Source organism: Somniosus microcephalus, chromosome 3 (assembly GCF_052327205.1).
Source record: "Somniosus microcephalus isolate GS21.2 chromosome 3, FLI_Smic_1.0, whole genome shotgun sequence".
Classification (NCBI taxonomy): domain Eukaryota; kingdom Metazoa; phylum Chordata; class Chondrichthyes; order Squaliformes; family Somniosidae; genus Somniosus; species Somniosus microcephalus.
The window spans coordinates 56,498,395-56,525,108 of record NC_140989.1 but is presented as its reverse complement, the minus strand read 5'-3'; the positions used below and the strand labels follow the sequence as shown (position 1 = coordinate 56,525,108).

The 26,714-nt window shown below is 44.4% G+C and overlaps 1 protein-coding gene across 1 annotated transcript in view; it reads right to left on the bottom strand.

The window, feature by feature from the left end:
* The window catches only part of epas1b (endothelial PAS domain protein 1b), a 213,959-nt gene extending 191,526 nt beyond the window's left edge, over positions 1–22,433 (bottom strand). Inside the window, exon 1 of the mRNA XM_085980527.1 lies at positions 21,933–22,433. Within this exon, the coding sequence (XP_085836653.1) occupies positions 21,933–21,958 (26 nt within the window). The 5' untranslated portion in view covers positions 21,959–22,433. The remainder of the gene's footprint in view (positions 1–21,932) is intronic.
* Between the last annotated feature and the right edge of the window lie 4,281 nt (positions 22,434–26,714).

Sequence of the window (26,714 nt, the reverse complement as noted above, 5' to 3'; positions counted from 1 at the left end):
AGCTCAGGTGCAGGACGTCTCTGTCGGTGGAAGTGAAGGTGACGGTGGCATTGAACTTCTATGCCACCGGCTCCTTCCAATCCGCTGCTGGGGACATAGCTAGCATCTCCCAGTACGGCACGCATCGCTGCATCCGCCAGGTGACCGAAGCACTGTTCAGAAGGAGAAGCCAATTCATCTCCTTCCCCATGGCCCTGGAGAGCCAGCATCAGCGCGCATTGGGATTTGCAAGATTCGGGGACTTCCCCTTGGTGCAGGGCGCCATTGACTGTACGCATGTGGCTTTGCGGGCCCCTCTGGAGCATGGCGAGCAGTTTCGCAACAGGAAGGGCTACCATTCTCTGAATGTGCAGCTGGTGTGTGACCACAAGCAGTGCATCATGGCTGTCAATGCCAGCTTTCCAGGCAGCAGCCACGATGCGTTTATCCTGCGGCAGAGTACTGTGCATGACATGTTCGAGGCACAGCCTCCCCCAAGAGGATGGCTACTCGGGGACAAAGGCTATCCTTTGTGTACCTGGCTCATGACCCCGCTCCGCGCGCCCAGGACCGCTGCTGAAGAGGCATACAACGAGAGCCATCAAACGACCCGCAACATCATCGAGCAAACTATTGGGGTCTTCAAGCAGCGGTTCCGCTGCCTTGATCGCTCCGGAGGAGCTCTGCAGTATTCGCCGGACCGGGTCTCCCAATTTGTGGTAGTTTGCTGCATGCTACATAACCTGGCTATCCGCAGGACTCAGGCACTGCCACCTGACGTTGGAGCAGCACCTCAGGAGGAGGAGCAGGAGGAGGAGGAGGAGCAGGAGTACGTTCCCAGGAGGGAGCGACCAGGGCCAAGGGCCGCACAACGCCACCTTATTACACGGTACTTCTAAGCCCCCTGTCAGGGAATGCCTTGTGGCCATGAGGGAAGATGAATGCAGCCGCTCCACATGCCCTCAGCCGGCGAAACCAACAAACACTAACAAGAACAACCATGGAGACTCTATGAATAAAGATAATTATTTATTACACAAAAATGAAAACCCCTTCCCACATGAATCCCCAAAAACAATCAACGGGCCCCACAAAAAGCCCAACAAACGACTCACTCCCACAAACTGGGCAGGAGTAACTCCACATTTGTACAAACCTGGCCTCAACCTCGGCCTTAACGCAAAAAATAAGCCCACGAACCAAACAACCATGGGCAAAAGAAAGATGGCCACCGCCATATAAAACGAAAGCTGGCCACACCCTCTACTGAGTGGCCCGCGAGGGCGAGACCTTGTCCAGCCTTTTGCCTCCCCTGCCCGGCCTGCTGCTCCTTCGCAAGCTCTGCCCAGTGGCTGCTGCGAGGCTGGGGGAAGGCGCCTGAGGCTCAGATGTCCTTCCGCCAGACGCCCTTGGGGGGCGGCCTACACGGCCTTTGGGCCTCGAGGGGCCGGCTGCTGAGTGGCGCACCTGAGCCTGGCCAACATCAGCTCCAGCCGCTTGCCCTTGACGCCCCAGTGGGGGAGTGGCGGCGACGGATGGCGCAATGTGGGCAAGCTGGCGTCTGGGATGCGCTGGCTGGTGCTGTGGCGCGCTGGCACTCGGCCGGGCCCGCACTGCAGGATCCGCAACAATCAGCCGAGGGGCGGCTCGCTGGGATGCTGCAGCGCGGCGGGTGCCCTGGCGATGCCTGCCTGAGACAGCGCGTGTGGCAGCAGTGAGTGCCCCTGTTGTCCTGGTGTGCGCCCGCATCACACCCGCCAGGGACTTGACGGCATCAGTGAGCATGCGGCCACTCGCGGCAGTTGATGCCCCGAACTCGCGCACACTGGTCGCCAGCGACTCGATGGCCTCAGGCATGCGCCCCACCACGCGCATGAGCTCCGTGTGGCGCCGGTCCGAATCCTCAGCCATCTTGTCCAGCTTCCGTGCCTCCTCCGAGGTAAAGGTGTCCGGACTGGAGTCGGGACTCTCCCGCTGGGGAGCAGGGGACCGAACTAGGGGAACCTTGCCACGTTGGTGGCGGCGAGTGTCCCGATCAACTGCACTCCCCTCTGATCCTTCCCCCCTTTGGGGGGAAGGCCGCGGCCCATACGCAGGGCTCCTGGGTGGCTGGACGCCACTGGTCCCAGGAGCTGCAATCCCCTGCGACAGTTGGTCCAGGCACTCGTCCAGTGAGGACGTGTCAATCATTTCGTCCTCTCCTGCGGGACCTGAGTGTTCCCCTGATGGTCCGGCTTGCTCTTGCTCCTCCTCCTCCTCCTCCTGCTCGGAGGGGCTGTCACTGGCAGCTTCACGGACCTGGTCGTCAGCAGCTGAAAGCAGGAATGCACAAGAGTAGCTTCAGAGTGAGGAGATGGCGTCAGCGAGGGAGTCAGGACTGGTGGCATTCAGCGCATTGGTGGGACAGTGGCAAAGGAGGTAGCTCGGATGCGCAAGTGCGACGCGAGAGGGCCAAAAGGCGAGGTCCTTACCATTGCCGGGCAGTGGAGGGTCGGCTACTCCGCACGCTGTGGGCACGATCAGCCGGGCTCCCATGAGCCCACTCACGCGCTCATCCAGGCGAGTGAGCTTCTGCAGCTTGGCGCGGCCTCCCCTGGTCCTGGCACGGGCCTGGCGATTATAGGCAACTTTAGCCTGCAAGAGAAAGGACGGGCTGTAAGTACGGAGTGTAGCCCTGATGTAGTGTGCACTGCCTCCCATGGTGGAATAGCTTGCCAAGAGTGTAGCCCTGATATACTGTGCACTGCCTCCCATGGTGGAATAGCTTGGCCAGAGTGTAGCCCTGATGTACTGTGCACTGCCTCCCATGGTGGAATAGCTTGGCCAGAGTGTAGCCCTGATGTACTGTGCACTGCCTCCCATGGTGGAATAGCTTGGCCAGAGTGTAGCCCTGATGTACTGTGCACTGCCTCCCATGGTGGAATAGCTTGGCCAGAGTGTAGCCCTGATGTACTGTGCACTGCCTCCCATGGTGGAATAGCTTGGCCAGAGTGTAGCCCTGATGTACTGTGCACTGCCTCCCATGGTGGAATAGCTTGGCCAGAGTGTAGAGTGCAGAATGGGCAATTGATGCTCATGACTGTCCCAAAGCTGCTGGCTGAGGGCTGGCCATTAGGACTTTCAGCTCCCTTTGCCCATCATGTCAGGTGTACATGCAAGAATGAGGAGGAGACTGGAAAGGGTACTCACCCTGACAATCCTGGTCAGGTCGTTGTATTTTTTCCGACATTGTTTGTGGGTCCTGGGGGCATCGCCGGTGAACGTCACCCTGTTGGCGATCTGCTTCCAGACTCTGGTGTATTCTTGGTGGTTCGGATTCCTCCCAGTCTCTGGGAACAAGATCCTGCGCCTCTTCTCCAGAGCTGTCACCATTATTCCCAGATCACGCTCTGAGAAGCGCAGGGCACGCTCACGGGCCTTCTCTGGCGTTGCCATGACTCCCTGGGGCTGAGCAGCAGTGTTGAGGCCTATTTGCAAAGCTGCAGTGTGCAGGGCGTGGCAGCAGACCAAATCGTCCCTTCCCCCTTTAAGAGCTGGTCGGCGCCACGGGGTCTGCTGTCAATCAAAAAATGACCGCACCCGCGCTGCGCCCCGCCTCAGCGCTATCCCTCTGCACCGCCGGCTTAGCGCCTAAAGATAGTAGTGCAACGCCTCTTTTAGCGCTCCAGCAACCTCTTAGGGCGAAGCCACTGAATTTCCGGCAAGGGGGCGCAACTTTGGGGCGGGCGCTAACTTCGGGCGGGCGCTAACGTTAGCGCCCCAAAACTGGCTATACTGAAATTCTAGGCCCAAATGTTTTACAAAAATTCAGCAAACTTTTCTTATTCCTCCTATAGATTATCAATCTTTTTGAGACTCTTTTTCCTTCCTCCATAAAAGATGATGTGGTCCCTAAGGATTGTCTTTTCAGCTCCTCGTAAGATATATCGGGCAATGCACTGTTAAAGTATTCCTTGGATCCAGCATTTAGAAATGCTTTTAAGTTGCCACCTTGTGCCAGAGATGTGTTAAACTTTAACGTTCAACAATCGGAGCCAGTATAACTCAAGTCAAGTGCCAGCTTTTCTCCACTGGGACCAGCCTGATAGACAATAGTGGATGGCCTGAATTGATAATGTGCCCTATCCTAACATTTAAAAATTCTTATACAAGGGAGGACAGAACAAGTAAGTAAACTATGTGAGAATATATGTCATAAGAGCATGATTTTTGGTATTTCATTTATCATTACCAATAGGAAGACTGTCGAGTGATTTTGTGGTTTAAAAAAAATCTACTGGCATTTTCCACTGGAATTAACTGTCCAGAAAAAGGAAAAAAATCTTTCTCTTTAACAATCACAACTAGAATAGGCCTCTAAACTACTAAATATGGTAGTCTGAGTTGAGGCATTACCATTATTACCACATGCCAAATAATATGATCTGCAGCCATAAACAAGGAACTACCTGTACTGACTTGTGATGGAAAATGTTTTGTAAATTCTTATTTACATCCTTCACATGACCATCCTAAGCTACCTCCAATTCAAAAGCATGGCTGGAAAAATCTAGTAGTTCTTCCTCCCTTTCTGCCCTTGCACTTTTCAGTCAACAGCAAAATCCAGATAGTCAGGAAATACTTGAATTCACTTGAATACCCAGTCACTCTCATGCCAACCAGCGGGGCTGCGAGTGGCTGATCCACCAAAGGAGTAAATCAGGTACAAATAAATGATCTGAAAGCACTCGTGATGCAGCAGAATGTGCGCCGACCCAAACACGGATGAATAATGGGGAAAAATAATTCCAGTATTTAAAAAAAAGAGCACGAATGCTCGTAATCCGAAATAAAAAGCACCTGTTTTCCATCAGGAGTGAAAGGGTAGTGATTAGCCGCAGGAACGTGGCTGATCTGTTTCCTCCCTACCCAGGGGCACTGGGACTGACTGTAACACCCTAACTGAGACCAGCTAATTCAGCACATGGGATCTTCTGTCTATATAGGTTAATGTCACAAAGAAACGGTGCATTTACTCGTCAAACCACAGAGGGAGTCTGTAACAAGTTTAAAACAGGAAACAAGCTATATTACAAAATACTTTATCATCACTCATTATGATCTGATATTATCATCACTCATTATGATCTGACTGCGTAAGTATATTTTTAAAACACAATACAATAAAACATTTTATATCGACGTGTCACTTCCTGGACAGGAAACACTGCATTATCTGTGTAGTCATATACTTTTTCTCCTGCACTAGAAATGGTCGTAGAAACTGTCTTTACTGTCACATTGGCCAAACAAAACAGGACACGGAAAATGCATAATAGTATCATTTCTACTGTCTTTTTCACATCTCGCTTTCCTCTTCACAGTTGCTTAGCATTACACCATCCTCCCTAAACACGAGAATGGACATGGGAGCTGTAGAATTGAATTAAACAATTAAACTTGGCTAACACGGCATCGGTGATAGTGTATGGGAGTCTACAGTTACTCTACACTACAACAGCATTGCACCGTCATCTATCAACAAAAGTCTTAAGTGCTACACAGGAGGTGATTCGGAACAATTCATGCTATTTAGGGTTGCTTAATTCTGTGCAAAGTACATAGAATACACCAGTAACTGGAAAAAGTGAAATTAAGCTATTGAAAAAGTTTGTACATGTCAAGACAATTCAGGTTTTTCTGCAAGCTGTGGAAGTTTGTGAAAAGAAATCAAAAATTGCAGCTATCAGGATTTAGGCCCTGGTCCATTTTGCGCACCCTCCTCTCCAGGTAAATTCACAGTTCCTGCAGCATGTACTGTTCCATGCAACAGCTGCCAGGAGGCACGCTTCAACTCGATTGAGAGTGACCGAATGAGCAGTAATGGGAAAGGGCATATTGTTAACTGGATCAGAATGATAGACTTGATCAGGAGTTGAGCTCAGGGCTGTAGTAATGTGGGGGCATCAACAAACGTAAACACTTTTGCTACTAGGAGCAATTCCACCAATGGTTTATGACCAAATGTTTTATAATTATCATAAGTCACTGCCAGAACTGATACTGAATAATTGAGCATAGGCCAAAGAAAAGGAAAATAAGGTTTTCCATTAACTAACCAACATGATTCTTTCAAAGGAGTCACCACCATTCATTAGCCCTGCCTCAGACTTCATAATACATTGAACTAAAAGGGGCAAGGATCAAGCAGTTCAATACCAAACATCATCATTATTATAATGTAGAAAAGATGCACAGCACTTTTTTTTCTGTAGCCACTCACATTTGCAGCCTAGTGTTTCAAAATGCACAGCATCATGGTCCTGGGATCAATAGTTAGTCACGAGGATGCCACTTGCTTCCTAGTCATGAATTCTCAACTCGTTATCTCCCCCTAATCTCGATAAATAAATGAGCTAGGTTTAGGAAATGCAACTTCCAATATGCGGAAAAATGCCAAACAGCAAATTATGAGGGAAGGTGAAAAGGAAGGGTGGGATTATTTTAGCAAATTTCACACACAGGTTCTTCATGCAACGCAATTACTTCAACCGTATATATCAGGCTTACAGTGTGCAACTTTTCCTTGGCTGAGAATTGATATCGTTACTGAGTAATTAACTTGTTTCAACTGCTACCCATATTTAAAAGTCAATCTGAGCTCATGCACCAATAAACTGCACAGGTCCTCACTTGTACAGCTGTCCAACTATCCTCAGAAATATAGTGGTTAAAATTAGAGTCATGTTTTTCTTAGACCTTAGATCCCGAAAACCACAAACATCTTGCCTGGCCAGAATAACCCACTGAACAGCAATGCAGACCTCAAATTTTTAGGTGGAAGTTATGCTTGATTATCAGGATTCCTTTGCTAGGAGCAGTGGCTCAGATTAAATTTTAAAAATAGTATTTCCACAATGAATCTTTAGGAAACTGTAGAGACTGACACCTTGAGATGACTACAATAATCTTTCTCCTTTGTATTTCACTGTCTCAAACTCACATTGTCATTGCCGTACGTCATGGTGCTGGAAGCAGGGGTGCTACCCTTAGTTTATATATAGGGAATAAATATTTAATGCAGCATTTTCATGCCCAAATAGGATATGCGCTTTTATTGCTTTTTTCCTACCATTTTTCCCCCACACCATCACCTCTGGGGTCCCCTTAAGGGTCTATCAATGGCCCCCCTCCTCTTCGGATGTCCTTAATGACATTAACTACAGGCATGGAGTAAGCTTTCACATGTATGCTAATAATACCCAGTGCTAGCTCTCCACCATCTCTCTTGACCCTCGACTGAAGATGAGTCTTTGAAGGTGACAGGACAACTTGATAAAGCTGTTAAAAAGCATAAGGGATCTTTGGCTTTATAGATAGAGGAATAGAATACAAAAGCAATGAATTTATGCTCAACCTTTATAAAACACTGATTAGGTCCCAGCTGGAGTACTGTGTTCAATTCTGGGTACCACACTTTAGGAAGGATGTCAAGGCCTTGGAGAGGGTGCAGAGGAGAATTACTGGAATGATACCAGAGATGAGGGACTTCAGTTATGTGGAGAGACTAGAGAGGCTGGGATTGTTAGAACAGAGAAGGTTAAGGGGAGATTAAATTGAGGTGTTTAAAATTATGAGGGGTTTTGATAGAGTGGATAGGGAGAAACTGCTTCCACTGGCAGGAGGGTCGGTAATCAGTGGACACAAATTTAGATAATTGGCAAAAGAACCGAGGGCAGATAAGGGGACATTTTTTTATGCGGTGAGTTGTTATGATATGGAATGTACTGCCTGAAAGAATGGAGGAGGCAAATTCAGTAATAACTTTCAAAAGGTAATTGGATATATACTTGAAAAATAAACATTTTCAGGGCTATGGGGAAAGAGCAAGGGAGTAGGACTAATTGGATAGCTCTTACAAAGAGCCGGCACATGCACAATGGCCCGAATGGCCTCCTTCTGTATTGTATGATTCTGTGAAAGTAGGAAAACTATTTAGTTGATAAACCCAATGTTTAATTGCAAATTTACAATAATATGTAAACTTGTTTCTGGCTCAACAACGTGTATTTAACATTAAAAAAAGTCAAAAGGTGTTTCACAGAGGTGTGAAGAAAAAGGAAAATGGAGGAGATACTAGGAGGGGTGACGAGAAGCTTGGTTGAAGAGGTGGGTTTTAAGGAATCTTAAAAGGAGAAGGAGGCAGAGAGGTTTAGGAAGGGAATCCCAGAATGTTGGACTAGGCAGTCAAAGGTACAGACGAAAAGAGGGAAGGGTGCACAAGAGGCCAGGGTCAGAGATACAGAGAGTTCGAGGTGGGGTTAAGGATGGAGAAGGTGATGGAGTTGGGGTGAAGGGCAAGGCCATGGAGAGATTTAAAAACAGACAAAAGTTTTAAATTTGAGATGTTGGGGATTCATGATCCAGTGTAGGAGGTGATGGGTGAGCAGGACTCGTTACAAGACAGGATGCAAGCAGTGGGTTTGTGAATGTGTTAGAGTTTCTGGATGGTAGAGGATGGGGCTCTGCCAGGAGAACTTTGAAATAATCAATTCTGGAGGTGACAAAGACATGTATGAGGGTTTGGCCAGCAGATGGGCTGAGGGAGGGGTGGAGGTGACCAATGTTACAGAGATGAAATTAGGTGGTCTTTGTGATCAAAGGATATGGAATCAGAAACTCAGCTCAGGGTCGACCAGGATGCTGAAATTGCAGACAGTCTGGTTCAGCCTCAGATATTGGCTGGGAAAGGTGATGGAATCAGAGGCAAAAGAGCAGAGCTTGTGCTGAGAGCCAAAGATGAAGGCTTTGGTCTTCCCAATGCTTAGCGGGAGGAAGTGAAAACTCATCCAAGACTGAATGTCTGTGATGCAGTCTGACAGCACAGAGGTAGCGGAAGGGTCAGGCTGATGTTATTGACATACATGTGGAACCTAACTCCATGTGTGCAAATGATGGCATAAAGTGGCAGCATACAGATGCGGAAGAAGGGCCAAGGATGAATCCATGGGAGATGACTGTGCAGGGGTGGGAAGAGAAGCCACTGCTAAAGATGCTGCAGCTACTTTTGGATCGGTAAAAGTGGAACGCAGTGAGGGCAGTTCCATAGAGCTGGACAATGGAGGAGAGATGAAGGGGGATGGTGTAGTCGACTGTGTCCAAGTTTGCAGAGATATCAAGGAGGTGGCATTACAAAGAACGTAGTTCATGACTTTGCTTCTAGCCATCGTGGTACTATGTGAGAAGTGGAAGCAGAATTGGAGAGATAGACCACTCAGGGCTAAGATATACCTCTACCCAAATAGGTTTGGCAGTATTAGTCACTTTTTGTATTGATGCAGTAGCAGATTATATGTTGGTAACACAAACTAGTAAACATGTTATCTATTTCTGCAGCAAGTTATTATTTGTCATGTAATTAATGCAAAATAATTAAATTTGAATTTCTGTTTTAGTACAGTAATCTAGGAGAGTGATATTTCTTTGAATAAGTGACAAAAGCCAGAGTCAGGTCAGGTCCTGTAATACTTATTTATTTATTTTTATCAGTTTACCTAACATTTGGTTTGGATCAAAGCCAAGATACAAAAAAATGTGATTGATGTGCCCAATGACATTTACTTCAACAAAGATGTTAACCAAGTTGAAAAGTATATTGGTTCTGAAACTGTAAAATGGTTCTTTTACAAATGGAAAAAATATCTCCAGTCAGTCAATGGTTAAAATGCTCTTTTTCTTTTGAAAAACATACCAAATCTAATGTTTATAACACACCAAGGCTCAAAATGACACCAATCAACAGGGGAAAAAATAATGACGTTTGGGGAAATTGAGTAAGACCTGCCCAATTCTTTGCTTCTATCTTACTACACACAATGAAATCCAATGCAAAAAGCTGCAGGAATCAGATACCAATCTTTTCTACCCAGAGGCTTGAATAATTAAACAGTGGTAGGCTCCCAAATATTGTTGTCTAGACCCTTTGAGGGGAACACCCTAAACATTCTGCAAATCAAAGAAAAATGCTGACTTCATATATTTAATCACCCCAGGGAAGGTCACAATCAGGGCACATCTTTTATTAAAGTTCTGACATAAAAATTCAACTAAACCAAATTTGCTTCTTGTCTAACAAAACATCTGATTCGTTTTTACAGTAGTGAATATGCAGCTTTTGCTGTGTCATACACCAGCTACTGTCGTAGTGTAATTAGGCTTCAATTCACAGATCATTTTCTATGTTTCTTTTATTTAAACTAAATGATGGGCCATAATTTGCTGTCAAAATAATGGCGAGGCTAATGGCACTCACCGTTATTTATGCGCAAATGCAACAGCAACTTCAGGCGAGGGCAGATGCGAGATTAAACACAAAAATCCCAAAGTTGCTGTCTGAGTTGTGCCATTCTACCGTTAGCTTTGCGAAAACGGCATCTCACAATCTGCCTCACCATTGAAACGCATTGAACGGCACGAAGTTCCTGTACTTGTGCGGTATATACGAACTAAACTTGCCAAAGAAAGTTAAATCTTGTGCATTTCAGTCTAAGTACCCATTTAACGACATGTTTAAGTATTAATTACTGCCAGTCAACCTCTCTGGCACTGAAAATGAACGAGTGTATTGCAAGCGTGGAGTCTCATTCCTTCAGGTTTTAATTGTTGGAGATTTTAAAGATGTCTAATTTAAACTGTAATTTTTTTTTTACTTTTCCTTTCTGTCTCTTTTCTCTCACCCTCTCTTAGTCCAATCCTTCTTTCCCTCTCTTTATTTCTCTTTCTGTACCTGATTTGGCATCAAATTCACCCACTTTAATGTATACTTCCTTCTCAGTCCTGGCGCTGTTAATTTCACAATCCTTCAACCTAATTGGTTCACTCAGGTCCCAGATGCCCTCTTTCCCTCACTGCGACGCTATCAGCTCACACTTTCAGCAACTTACCACACAAAAAGTTTAAAAACCTGATCGGGCAAGGGCAAGTCTAACTAACAGCAATAAAAACAGAAAATGCTGGAGATACTCAGCAGGCCGGGCAGCATCTGTGGAGAGAGAAACAGAGTTCACGTTTCAGGTCGAAGACCCTTCGTCTGACAAAGGATCATCGACCTGAAATGTTAACTCTTGTTTCTCTCTCCACAGATGCTGCCTGGCCTGCTGAGTATATCCAGCATTTTCTGTTTTTATTTCAGATTTCCAGCATCCGCAGTATTTTGCTTTTGTCTAACAGCATATGCCCTTAGATTCACCCCTACAGCAAATTGTGGCCCATTATATCTTTGCAAAGGTATACAGAGAAATGTAAATTGAAATTTTTGACCATTGTGTGAACCATGATACTGTTATAAGTAAATCTATCCTTTGCATGGTGGCTATCCTGCTTTCAGTTCCCTAATTTAATTTTGTCTTCTTACTCTGAAGTTAGTTAACAAACAGAATCCTACTGAAACCACATTTACTCACCTCCAGTCTCCAACCTCTGTCCCTCTCCGCCAAGACCTTTTATGACCCTCCATTTTATCCTCTCTCATTCCTCCTATGCCATCCCATACATTCATCTTCCTCCGAGTCCTTGCTGTGTTGAAAGTAAGATTCATTGTTCTGTCAGCTACTCTAACTTATTATTTCCAGGATTTCACAACTGAGGAACCCTCCTAAATAACAACAGAAAATGCTGGAAAAACTCAGCAGGTCAGGTAACATCCGTGGAGAGAAACCCTCCTTACCTCCCTCGGTCATCCCCCTTTTCCCTACTATCTACATGCTTTTAAAACCCAATTTTTTGTCACCTAACCATAACTTCTTAACTCACCTTATTTCCTCGCTCAGTCTTTCAAAAAATCCATTTGAATTAACGATAGCTGCTTTTTAGTTCAGTTACTAGCCATTAGTCACTAGTTTGATTTTTTTTTAAACTGTTCAGACTAATACTTACTTCACTAACACCAGGGCCTAAATGAAGCTTACATTTTCCAGCTGATTTCTTAATCTTTACTGTTAATGTTAGCTTCAACCTGTGTATTCCACTAGTGGAAGTATGGCAAGAGTTTAGTGGTAAAATCTGCCACAGAAATGTAACCACTCGGATCCATAATCACATGAACTGAGAAGTCAACTTCAATTTGGCAATGCTGAATCTGCTAATATTGACTGATTGCCAAATATTTGCAAGGCGGAAGTCCAAATGGCAGTGGTTATTACCCATGTGCTGCAATGCAGGAAAAACCACTCTATAAACATTCTAGCCTTGCACGCAATACTTTTTGTTCTTAAAATATATTCTTTCCTGATTCCTGCTGGGGTATCACTTCATGGGCACCTGGAGACTTAGGTGCCTAATGCAGGTGGTCATCCTTCATGTATGAACCTAAAAAGCGAGTACCATTGAGCTATTTCATGATTAAGACATCCCAGCAAAGAAGAGTTTAAACAGTGCTCTCCACAGAGATGAGAGATATGCAGAACACAAGGGGCTCACAGCTGCCAACACTCCCATTATCATATAATTTGTCCCACGTTCATGGGTTTAAAGCACCAAAAAAATTGCATTTCCAGCTGCCTTATAATAACATAAACAGAAGTCCAACATAGCATGCTCCCAGATCTCTTCCTTTTCTTCCCCCTCCCCAAACAAGAAATGTCCTGGGAACACATTTGTTACTCTTGGCAATGACAGATACTTGATAACTGAACCACATTTTAGACAACTTCTTCTGAATGAGTCAGGCAGCTGAGTATACTGCATAAGATCAAATTTACTGCAAAATAAAGCTATGGAAATTAAGTTTGCTTTTATATTTTATTAACTCAATAGACTTAATAAATATGAGATAAAATAGCAGATCCCTATTGCTTAAGGATTGCTCTGGTCACTTTATAGCCACATCGCAATGTGTTCAGGGAGATTCCTCCCATCAGTACTACAGCTATTAAATCCCCGTCCCTCAGCTCAGCAGCGATAATGAGGCCAGATGACTCCATTGTTGCTGCTTCTGATCTAGCCTGGCTGCTTCAGTCACCTGTATTTTTTTTTTTATTCATTGATGGGATGTGGGCGTCGCTGGCTAGGCCTGCATTTAGTGCCCATCCCTAATTGCCCTTGAGAAGATGGTGGTGAGCCGCCTTCTTGAACCGCTGCAGTCCATATGGTGTAGGTACACCCACAATGCTGTTAGGAAGGGAGTTCCAGGATTTTGGCCCAGCGACAGTGAAGGAACGGCGATACAGGTCCAAGTCAGGATGGTGTGTGGCTTGGAGGGGAACTTGTAGGTGGTGATGTTCCCATGCGTCTGCTGCCCTTGTCCTTCTAAGTGGTAGAGGTCGCGGGTTTGGAAGCTGATGTTGGAGGAGCTTTGGCAAGTTGCTGCAGTGCATCTTGTAGATGGTACACACTGCAGCCACAGTGCGCCGGTGGTGGAGGGAGTGAATGTTGAAGGTGGTGGATGGAGTGCCAATCAAGCGGGCTGCTTTATCCTGAATGGTGTCGAGCTTCTTGAGTGTTGTTGGAGCTGCACTCATCCAGGCAAGTGGAGAGTATTCCATCACACTCCTGACTTGTGCTTTGTAGATGGTGGAAAGGCTTTGGGGTGTCAGGAGGTGAGACACTTGCCGCAGGATTCCCAGCCTCTGGCCTGCTCTTGTAGCCACAGTATTTATATGGCTGGTCCAGTTCAGTTTCTGATCAATGGTAACCCCCAGGATGTTGATAGTGGGGGATTCAGCGATGGTAATGCCATTGAATGTCAAGGGGAGATGGTTAGAGTCTCGCTTGTTGGAGATGGTCATTGCCTGGCACTTGTGTGGTGCGAATGTTACTTGCCACTTGTCAGCCCAAGTCTGAATGTTGTCCAGGTCTTGCTGCATATGGACACGGACTGCGTCAGTATCTGATGAGTCTCGAATGGTGCTGAACAGTGTGCAATCATCAGCGAACATCCCCACTTCTGACCTTATGATGGAGGGAAGGTCATTGATGAAACAGCTGAAGATGGTTGGGCCTAGGACACTGCCCTGAGGAACTCCTGCAGTGATGTCATGTGATTGAGATGAATGACCTCCAACAACCACAGCCAACTTCCTTTGTGCTAGGTATGATTACAACCAATGGAGAGTTTTCCCCTTGATTCCCATTGACTTCAGTTTTGCTAGGGCTCCTTGATGCCACACTCGATCAAATGCTGCCTTGATGTCAAGGGCAGTCACTCTCACCTCACCTCTTGAGTTCAGCTCTTTTGTCCATGTTTGGACCAAGGCTGTAATGAGGTCAGGAGCTGAGTGGCTCTGGCGGAACCCAAACTGGGCGTCAGTTAGTAGGTTATTGCTGAGTAAGTGCCGCTTGATAGCACTGTCGACGACACCTTCCATCACTTTGCTGATGATTGAGACATGTCCTCCTATCAGTATTTCTAGTAAAGTTGTAAAATAATTTGTTTTATGATTTCACTAAAAATACCAACCAAATGAAACCACACTCTACATAAGTTTTACATAAAACTCCACCCTACAAACACTTAAACTTGTTCAAAACTCTGCCAACTATAACCTGCCCCACGCCCGTATTACTTCTGTTCTTTCTAATATCCACAGGCCTCCAACTTCACCCTGGTATTCAAATCCCTCCATGGTCATGCCCCTCCCTACCTCTATGACCTCCTCCAGCCCTATAAGATAGAGAAACTGTTCCCATTGGCGGAAGGGTCGAGAACCAAAGGACACAGATTCAAGGTGATTGGCAGAAGAACCAAAGGCGACATAAGGAAAAACTTTTTTACGCAGCGAGTGGTTAGGATCTGGAATTCACTGCCTGAAAGGATGGTGGAGGCAGATTCAATCATGGCTTTCAAAAGGGAATTGGATAAGTACCTGAGGGGAAAAAACTTGCAGGGCTCCGGGGAAAGGGCGGGGGAGTGGGACTAGCTGAAGTGCTCTTGCAGAGAGCCGGCACGGGTTTGACAGGCCGAATAGCCTCCTTCTGTGCTGTAACCATTCTATGATAAGCCCTCCGCTCTTCGGATATAGGCTAGTGGACGCAGTGTATTTAGACTTCCAAAAGGCATTTGACAAGGTGCCACACAAAAGATTATTGCTTAAGATAAAAAATCACGGGATTGGGGGTAATATTCTGGCATGAATAGAGGATTGGCTATCTAACAGAAGGCAGAGAGTTGGGATAAATGGTTCATTCTCGGACTGGCAATCAGTAACTAGTGGTGTTCCGCAGGGGTCAGTGCTGGGTCCCCAACTCTTTACAATCTATATTAACGATTTGGAGGAGGGGACCGAGTGTAACATATCAAAGTTTGCAGATGATACTAAGATGGGAGGGAAAGTAGTGAGTGAGGGGGACATAAAAAACCTGCAAGGGGACATAGACAGGCTAAGTAAGTGGGCAGAGATTTGGCAGATGGAATACAATACTGGAAAGTGTGAGGTTATGCACTTTGGCAGGAAAAATCGTAGAGCAAGTTATTATCTTAATGGCAAGAAACTGGAAAGTACTGAAGTACAAAGGGATCTGGGGGTCCTGGTGCACGAAACTCAAAAGGTTAGTATGCAGGTGCAGCAAGTGATTAAGAAGGCCAATGGAATGTTGGCTTTCATTGCTAGGGGGATAGAATATAAAAATAGGGAGGTATTGCTTCAGTTGTACAAGGTATTGGTGAGACCGCACCTGGAATACTGCGTACAGTTTTGGTGTCCATACTTAAGAAAGGACATACTTGCTCTCGAGTCAGTACAAAGAAGGTTCACTCAGTTAATCCCGGGGATGAGGGGATGGACATATGAGGAGTGGTTGAGTGGATTGGGACTCTACTCATTGGAGTTCAGAAGTATGAGAGGCGATCTTATTGAAACATATAAGATTGTGAAGGGGTTGGATCGGGTGGATGCGGGGAGGATGTTCCCGATGATGGGTGAAACTAGAACTAGGGGGCATAGTCTTAGAATAAGGGGCTGCTCTTTCAAAACTGAGATGAGGAGGAACCACTTCACTCAGAGGGTGGTAGGTCCATGGAATAGGCTGCCCCAAAAAGCTGTAGAAGCTACATCATTACATAAATTTAAAACAGAAATAGACAGTTTCCTAGAAGTAAAGGGAATAAAGGGTTACGGGGAGCGGGCAGGAATTTGGACATGAGTCTAGGTTCGGATCGGTCATGGCCCTGTGGGTAGCGGAGCGGGCCCAGGGGCCGTGTAGCCTGATCCTGCTCCTATTTCGTGTGTCTAATTCTGTTAGATTCAGGAGATGGTTCTGTGATAGTAGATTGGCGGTTAGGATCAGATCAACCATGATCTTATTGAATGGTGGAGCAGGCTTGAAGGGCCGATTGGCCTACTCCTGCTCCTATTTCTTATGTTCTTATGACATTGGCTTCCTTTACATCTCCTCTCCCTCTCTCCGTTCTTCTGTCAGGGTCATGACATTCAGCCACCTTGACCCCACACTCCCGAGTTATCTCCCTAAACCAAGTTACTTGTCTCTGCTTTTTCAAGAGCCTCTACAAAATCTCTCTCTTGAACGTTGGCTTTGGTCACCTTCCCTAATTTTTCTCTGGCCTCTGCTCAGTGCCTTTTTTTTGCTACCTCAAAGCACCTTGGATCATTTTACTAAATTAAAGGTGCTATAATGAATCAAGTTATTGTTTAATTTATCAACATAATAAACAGCAAGCAACCTTTTCTTCTTTTTAAATGAGAGAAAACGTTTCAATTGAGTGTTGAAATGTCAAGTTGCTCCTGAATACTAAAATGTCTCTATTTGATTCATGAGGACAGTTGTCCGTGCAGAACCCCATACCATCAAAAACATAATTCGATGTTAGTGTTTGAAAGCAGTCATCTGAATTGGTGAAATAGAATCACACTCTTATTCCAAACAATATGCAATTTGCCCTGCATTTCCAATGATTGTTTCTCAATCCTTTTCCATGTATACCCATAAGGATGAAAACAATGGAAACAATTATGATATTTTGTTAAATATAGTAAAGAAATATTGTTGAGGCTATTAACCCAAAGGTGCCACTTTGCTATGGGATCAACACATTGAAAGTTGTTAATACAGTGTTGGTCACATCTCCGTGAAAGATATGCCCGTTTGATGTATGTCCATGTTTTAAAATAACTACAGCATCTTGGTGAGCTAATAATGGGATCCCAGTACATACCTTATGGAACCACAACAAGTGTTTTTATATAACACTTTGTCATGTGGGAGTACCTTCACCACACGGGCTGCAGCAGTTCAAGAAGGCGGCTCACCACCACCTTCTCAAGGGCAATTAGGGATGGGCAATAAATGCTGGCCTTGCCAGCAACGCCCACATCCCATGAAGGAATTTAAAAAAATCTGCTCAGGATTTCTGAAAGTGCTTCACAACCAATGAGTTCATTCTGCAGTCTCTGCTAGCTTCCGTTTTCTGTCTCTCTCTCACACACACCTGCAGATGATCAGGCTCCTTACTTTCTCTTCTGTTTATGTATACAGATCAATTTCTCTATAAAATACTGGAAGTTCTGCAAATATGGGAAGATGAAATCTGAATATTGCAGGGTAGATTCACTGGTCCCACGGTCCCAACAGGGAATCATGCTCAAAGTGAGCATAGATTAGAGCTAGAGCGACACCACCATAGTGTGCATTCTTTGACCTGTCTTCCTCTGAATGCAGTTCCCTGCTCGGAGTGCAGGTTCAGTGAATTTACACTTAATTCACGAAAAAACACGCAGTAGCGTGTTACTAAAACATGTTTCTTATGAGACTGATACAACTGCCCAGCATTTATGTAGCCTTTACAGGTGTTAATCATTTATGAGTTTCAGATTTTAAATGAGGTAATGTCCCAAAATATTTGCTTAAGTTAAATCCCCTGATATGACATGACCTCTACTAAGGATCTCTCAGTAAAAGAGAAATAATGTATAAAATCATGTTTGCTATAATGACCCCTCTCCCCCAACACACACTGTCCTTGTCCTTCAGGGAAAGACCTTCAATGAAGGAGACTTGCCACACAACCCTGTCTGACACCAGCCTACGCTGCATGGCTGACTCTTGATGCCCTCTGGAGTGGCCTAGGAAGCCACTCAGTTGTATCGGGCAACTGGGATGTGCAATAAATGCAGCCTTGACAGTGCCACCATATCCCAAGAACCCATTTTTTAAAAACTGCAATATGCTTTTTATTATGCGCCCCAAATACAGCTTTATTAAGGTGAACCTTTGGTCAGTTTGAACACAACGATGTATTCTTGGACAGAAAATGGAAACATAGATCTATACTATAATTTTTGTACATTATACACATTGGCCTATGCAATCTGTGTTATGATAAAAATGTCATGTCTCCACAGCAGCACGTGTAAAAGGAATGACAAAATCGAAATAATAAGACTACATTTTACCCTCTTTTTGTATGGGTATGCCGCTATGCATTTCTAATATCTTGTTTTTATTTTAGATTTCCAGCATTCTGATTCATTTCTAAACACACATTTACGCATCACACGAAGTCGTTTTTGTGTCAATTATGTAAGTCACGCATCTTTTCTGACGCTGTAAGTGACGGTGCGTTTTCCGTCACATATTTACTGCACTATAAAGTTGTGAAGTTGCTTGAAATCTCTTCCACTAGTATACATGTTATCCTATTTAAAAAATACAATCTAATGAGTCTGTTTAGGAATTTTAGGTACCTTTATTTTAAACTGTAGGCTGAACTATCTACCGTTTTGGGCCATTATTTGAACAAGGATATTCAGAACGAATCGATGGAGCTGACTGGAAATCGCGTCCTTCAAACTGCAATCAAACGAGTCCGTAGTGCAAAATATGTTGGGTGATTATGGACCGCACTCGAGAGGTTATTCACACTGGACAGCTATCTCTGACTTTGTGTGTGCTTTTTTTTCACAATCGTACGTGTGCATATTTGATACCAGATTAAGTAGGTGGTATATAGTGTCATTGTATGGTAACATGTAGGTCCCCCAACCCGAACCTTTGCATGGGTACCCCGCAAAGTAAACAACACCCCTGTGTATTCCCTCCCCTCCTTAAACACCACTACAACCATCGAACAGTTGATTACACAGAAGACTGGGGGAGAGTTGTAAGGTTTGTTATTTCTTCAAGTGTAAAATGCAACTGGATTTAAAACCCATTTTGGGTATTGCAAAATATGCATTTTTAAATAATATCTATTTTAATACCAAAGAGCCACATTATGAAGTAATATTAACAAAATGAACAAATTAGCTACTGAATCCACTCATACCAGGACAGATTTGTCATGTAAATTAAGCTATTCCCCTTGACTGCATTGATTTTTAAAATGGAGATTAGTTACTTGAGTTTCACGCCAATTGTAAAAAAAAGTCCCAAAGTGTTAAATAAGTTTCTTACATTTCACTTGCTGCAGGCTGATTTTGCACATCATTCTTAAATACAAAACCTCGTTTATTTCTACAGTGCTGTGAAGTTTAGGGACGGTCTAAAGAGGAAGTAAAAGTAAATTGGGTTTAAATTCCTCAACGAATAGCGTCACTGTATCTCAATTTAAGGCTAGCATAGTGGCCCTTTTATTGTTAACCTCTGAAACAAGGTTATGGTGCAGTCCTCCAGTGTTATAACTACAATTGTCCTCTCACTCATGTCGCCATGCGTGTTGTAACGTGTTGTAACTTGCGCTGAACAAGCAGCCTTCAGAAGCAACTGCTGAGTTTGGTCCATTTGGCATAAAACAGAATACTACATTAACCACCTGCTGTCGGAGCGATTGAAAGCGTTAGGGCTGCCATATATGAAAGGATAACGTGCTAAAAAGTCAAAGCCCCTTCTTAGTGTGAGAACATTTCTAAATGAGCTCAATCCGCGATTTTCTCTGTTTAAGCCAACGGGTTTCTTTTAAACCAGTCGTTCGGAATAAAACCCTCCACAACGACTCGAACGCACTTTTTCCCCCACCTCAAGCATCTGAAATAGATTTTAAAATGAGACTGTTCCCGCTGCGAATACTGGAACGTAAACCGAATTTCGAGAGGGATGGGGCGATGAGACAGCCAGCCTGCCTGTGGAAATCTTTTAGCTCACACGCAAAATGTAACAGTTACTGTAAAATAAATAAGAACTCGTTGCTAAACAAAAGTTTCCTTATAAATCTGGGTACAACCAAGTAAACATCAGCATGACTCCAGCTGTAACAGAAATACATGGTCAGGATCGCGCGACTTTTGGTCAATATATATTTGGCATATATTGGCACGACTCAGACTTTGAATGACACTACTGCCCAATATCACAGTCCTCCTGAGTACTAAGCGTGTTTGGTGGCGATACCCATTTAAAGTCACGAATTTGCCAGATAACTTTACATTTTGAATTTCTGCTTTACACTGAATCTATAAACTGCTGTGAATAACCGTTTCGTATGGTATGGTCAATTGTATTCCGGGACAAGGTTTCTGTTCATCTTAAAGCAAAACTTTCCCTAAACGGCGATTCTCATTCCTGACCCCAGCTCAAACCCAAGACTGTAATTCTGGGGGGGGGGGGGGGGGACTCCGAAAACAGGACCATCATATCTGACAAGTCACCTAAAAACAGAAGGGCCGTTCTGTTTACCTTAAATCTAAAACTGGTTAGTCATTTCTGAGATAGGGCAGTCTGTGCTGTTCACCCAAACCCCAATGGCAACATTGCTGTTGAAATCGCAGTGGTTTACCAGGAGCAGTTTGCCACTTTCTGACAATGTTAGCCCTTTTCTATCTCCTGGACGCCACATCATTTAGCAAAACGATCCCAACACACAATTCCCAACACTATCTCTCAATGTAATTCCTTACATACAACCAACATCTTCTAATGTACAAGGCCAAGCTTATGTCGTTAGTTAGTTAAATATTTCGCTTTTGGATGTCTTTATTTCTGTTATGTAATATCCAACTTCCACCAAACGTGGGCTCCACAAAATGCAGAGCTGTCTGATGGTCGTGTCCTTCAGGTCGCGTGTCAAATTCAATCCCAGCTGACCTCCAGCCACTTGCAGCCGTAGGCAACGGCCAAGTCATTCACAGTCCGACTAGTTTCCAAAGAGAATATTGTTTCTTCTCGCAAATAATAACAAACCGTTAAATTATAGTAGCCCTGCTTTATAAACCCCGCAAAATATCTGCAAATACAAAAAAGGAAGGAGGGGAAAGAGAAAAGGAGGGCGACATTTATTAGAGAGAGTCGCAGATGTTGGATAGCTCTGGTGTTATAAACGCGCATCAAATGCTTAAAAGTTCAAACACTCTTTCAATCGCTGCTTAGTGAGAAAGTTCTCCCCATCAGAGAGAGAGAGAGAGGGGGCATGCCCGGCACCACACTGCCCGCCCCATCCCGCCGCTCAGGCCTCGCCAACCTGTTGATACCGTGTGGAAAGACAGCGAGCAAGAGTTCCTCTAAATAGCCCATGCAAAACAAACAGGTGAAGGAGGGAAATAAATAATGTTGTCCTTTCGCTTGTGGTGGGTCGGTTGGGAGCGGATTTTTTTTTGTGTGTGTTGTTTTTTTGCCCTTGGCGACAGTTTGAGGGACAGGCTGACAAGACTGGGCCGGAGACCCAATCACAGGCAGGTAGCAGCTGACAGCCAGCTGCTGACCTCGGCCCACCGACTAAATACAAAACAATCACAAAACAGTCAGTTAAATGTCACCACTCGGAATGGAATGACATTATCGTGGTCCCGTCCCTCCTCCCCGGCAAAAAAGCTTAGAGCGTCAGTTAGTTAAATCTTTCGCTTTGGAGTGTCTTTATTTCTGTTCATATCTAATATCCAGCTTCCAACAATCAGACATCGAGTTAAGCACAAAAAAAGCTTCTTTTTCTAATGTTAAAAAAACCAACATCGCCAGCAAGCCGGCGCTATGCACCTTATAAGAGGTGAATTATTACTAATTATTGTCAGAAGAAGTGTAATCTCATTTCTTACCTTTTCTTTTCCTTCTCTGCTGTCATGGTTTGGACGATTGGCGTGGATAGAAAAAACAGCGAGAACTGCTACTGATACTCGAAGTTCAACCTTGCAATGCAATATTGATGGCGAAATTCATATTTTTTTCCCCTCCTTGACTTTCGTTCACTTTCTCTCCCCTTTCTCACACACGCAGAGCCGCACTTTTGTTGTTGTTGGAGTTTAAAAAAAAATCTCTTTCCTTATCAGCCTCTCGTATTCATGTGTGTTAAAAAAGAGAATGTCTAGTTGAGTCAAGTGGTTGAGATCGTGAAGAAACCCGGAAACGAGAGGCAACCATACAGTCTCAGAACACTGCTGAGGATTGTACAGCCGCTCCGAGGCGAAGACAATTATAGAGAGGTCGGGCTGAGGAAAAAAGTTTCGCTTATAACTTCCACTCGGGCGGGAGGTTCAAGCTTCGGCTGCGGCGAGGATTTTTTTCCCCTCGCCCTCTTGTCCTCGTTGGGCCAGATGACAGGTCGTGAATCGATCTTCGACATGCGATAGGTTGAGGACAGCGCCGCCCCGCCTCCCCCAAGTGGGTCAATTCGGCTTTTTTTTCTCTCTCTCAACCTTTAGTCGCTGCCAATGGGAGGACCAGCCAGAACCACCAGTCCTGGTTACATAACAAACTTTTTTTTCTCTCCAAGCTCTTGTCTGATAAGACCCTCTGCTCCTTGCTAGTTAAGACGATCGTTACTGAAGAAATACTGGTGACGAAAATGCCCGGCTATACAAAAACGAGATAAGGAAGAGAGAGAAAAAAAACCCTTCAAAACAACATGATCTTACACATTGCTGCTCGCAAAGGGAGGATTCAACTGGTGGAAATCTTACTCAATTTAATAACGCGTTTAAAGACACTAATAAACAGAACTGTCAAGGTTTTTGTCAGTAGGGAATGCTTAAAATTGTCAATAGTACAAAACAAGCGCTGAAAATGTAACAGCGTTGATGATATTGTTTAAAAAAAAGTTCAGCCGCTTTGAAAACAAGCTTTAAGAGAAATAGCCCGACTTGTGAGACTTCAGGACACTTTAGCATGCGTTTCTATACTATAGTATTATTAGTTTCAGCAAGGCACTACCTCGTTTATTCTATCTGTTTCTGCTTGGTATTTCCCGCCCTTATGGTTAAAGGTATGAACAGAGCTTTGCTCCGCGTTACTACATTTGAAATATTTTGAGAATGCAGGCCAGGCTGGAGTTATTCGCTACATGGTATCAAACCCAAGCAATCTGAGGACCTGACTCCAGTGCGTCAGAAAATGCAGGGGATTAAAGATTAAATGTATATAGGCGGATCCTGAAAGTGTAAATATTTGAAAGGTGTTCAGTATTGTGTCAGGTGAGTGACCTGACATAATATTGAAGTTGCTGTATAAATGTACTGTTAAACAGTTATGAGCTGGGAAATGCCTTCAAATACAGGTTGGAATATTGTAAATCCCGATATAGAGCATCTTAACTACTACCAGTGTAAAGTTAAGGCTGCAGTTATACTCCCACTTTTGGATCACTGAGAACTGTTTTCCACTTTGTAGCAATATGAAGGTGGCAACCCTGGAGTCAGTTCAATTCTAGAGCACACTATAGTAGGAGGAACAAAAGTGCCAGAAATGAGGAGATTCCCAGGCAGCAATAAAAAATGTTTTCCACAGTTCGGGTGTATAGTAGGACATTGGATGAATGAACTGTGCCTCATGGACAGAATACTGCTCTGCCTCATGGTCCTGCAGCCGCCACACAAAGATTATGGATGTGCAACTAAACACCACCGTGAGAACGGTGTCAGGGACGCTGAAGTCCACTCCCGGTGGCTCCCGGTGCTGTCCTAGATTGCCCCTCCTGCCATTAACCACAACGCCATCATGTTCCGTGAGATGGAGCAACATCGACCTTCCCATTCACGAAGACTTGAAAAACCTACCATGAAAGTGCTTAAAATCGCACCGACCATTCTGGGAAATAGTAGCCAATAATCATGCAGCTAGTATCAACCCACGATCCAGATGGGCGGAATCGTGGGACATAAAGAACCAACACCTCATCACTGACCCAACAGCAGAGGTCCCTGCCTTCGACCTCCCTCGAAGACATTGGACAGCGCTCAATCGAATCCGCACAGGGCACGGACAATGTGGTCACCTGCTCCACAAGTGGAAGATGAGCTACGACCCAAAGTGCGACTGTGGCAATGAGTCCCAGACCATAGAACACATCACATCAACCTTCCCAACTAAGATCTGTTGCGGGAGGCACCTCATTTCTCTACTCGGCATCTCTGGAGGCCATCGAATGGATAGCCAAACTAGACATCCCATTATAAGCTGAAAGAAGGAGACTGTAACACAAGAATGTTAGGCCTGAAAAAAGCACCACCCTGTAAGTTAAAGTTACTTCTTGTATGTTGAACAGACATTTTTTACTTAATTTTAAAAACATGCATTGGTCTAATGTGAACAGCATCCTGATATTAAAGCATGCATACATCCAGGGACTGGGAAACAACTTTTTAATCCCTTAAGTCTTCAGATCTATGTGTACCATATAACTCAGTGTAACAAGTTGAGGCAGGCCCAAAACACAGTGGTCCATTAGACATGCAGACCAGAGCTTAATGGTTAAAACAAGTCAGGTTTATTCACCACAGCAGTTGTGTCTTTAAGAGCAGCGATGAACAAAATAGTAACAGCGACTACTTTCCAGCACATACCTTTTCCCTCTCAGTTCCTTCCTCTCTAAACTCTGTAACTGAACTATTTCCCTGCTTTTTATCCTTCCAGGCTGGGAGTTGTTCCTGATTAAAGGTAATTAGGGTCAACGATTTTTTAAAGCTTTGGTCATTTTGACAATTTATATAACATCTTAAAGTTGTACCCCTATCATGGATACAGAGCTCTCAAAAGCCAAAGCTCACATATTGTCCAAAATTTGAATTTCAAAGCACTGTTCATATTTACCCGGAGTACCTCCTTCAGTTTGGTAGTACATTTGTAAAGTCACCAATTCCCATGAATAAAGTCCTGTCCTGTGTGCATTTTCCGCACATGTATTCAAATTACATATGTTATTCTTACCTGAGTGTTTGTAACAATTCTTTTCTATTTTCAGACTTCTGTCGTCCAAAGTATTAAACGCAACAATATCCTTCAGGTTTCCACAGATAAGTTGTGTTATCCAACTCTGATGAGTCACTCACAAGGCTTTAGAAAACTTGGAAGAAGGCAGTGACCATTGTCCAGGAACAGAAAGACAATGAATTCTTGGTTGAGGGAGAACCAACATCACAAACAAAATTAAAGAAAGAAGGACTTGCCTTTACATAGCGCCTTTCACAACCTCAGGACATCATAAAGCACTTTACAGCCAATTAAGTACTTTTGAAGTGTAGTCACTATTGTAATATAGGAAACACAGCAGCCAATTTGCACACAGCAAAATCCCACAAGCAGCAATGCGATAATGATCAGATAATCTTTTTAGTGATGTTGATTGAGGGATAAATATTGGCCCAGACACCAGGAATAACTCCCTTGCTCTTCTTTGAAATAGTGCCATTGGATCTTTTACGTCCACCTGAGAGGTTTAATATCTCATCTGAAAGAGGGGGAGGGGGAGGGTGAACCACCAGTTGTCGTGGTGCATGCAGGTACCAACGATATAGGTAAAAAACAGGATGAGGTCCTAAAAGCTGAATATAGGGAGTTAGGAGGTAAATTAAAAAATAGGTCCTCAAAGGTAGCAATCTCAGGATTGCTACCAGTGTCACATGCTAGTCAGAGTAGAAATAGAAGGATATTTCAGATGAATACGTGGCTAGAGGAATGGTGCAAGGGGGAGGGATTCAAATTCCTGGGACATTGGAACCAGTTCTGGGGGAGGTGGGACCAGTACAAACTGGACGTTTTGCACTTGGGCGGGACCGGGACTGATGTCCTAGGGGGAGTGTTTGCTAGTGCTGTTGGGGAGGGTTTAAACTAAAATGGCAGGTGGTTGGGAACCTGTGCGGGGAGGCAGAGGAAAGGGAAGCAAGGATAGAAACAAAAGACAGGAAGGAGAAAAGCAAAAGTGGAATGCAGAGAAATCAAGGGTGTAAATCAAACAGGGCTACAGTAAATAATAATTCTAAAAGGACTAAGAGTGTTAAAAAAACAAGCCTGAAGGCTTTGTGTATTAATGCGAGGAGCATTCGTAATAAGGTGGATGAATTAGCTGCGCAAATAGATGTAAACGGATATGATGTAATTGGAATTATGGAGACATGGCTCCAGGGTGGCCAAGGCTGGGAACTCAATCTCCAGGGCTATTCAATATTCAGGAAAGATAGGCAAAAAGGAAAAGGAGGTGGGGTAGCATTGCTGGTTAAAGAGGAGATTAACACAATAGTAAGGAAGGATATTAGCTCTGATGATGTGGAATCTGTATGGGTAGAGCTGAGAAATACCAAGGGGCAGAAAACGTTAGTGGGAGTTGTATACAGACACTCAAACAATAATGCTGAGGTTGGGGGTGGCATTAAATGGGAAATTAGAGATGCGTGCAATGAGGGCACAGCAGTTATCATGGGTGACTTTAATCTACATATAGATTGGGCTAACCAAATTAGTAACAATACTGTGGAGGAGGAATTCCTGGAGTGTATACGGGATGGTTTCCTGGACCAATATGTCGAGGAACCAGCTAGAGATCAGGCCATCTTAGACTGGGTATTATGTAATGAGAAAAGATTAATTAGCAATGTTGTTGTGTGAGGCCC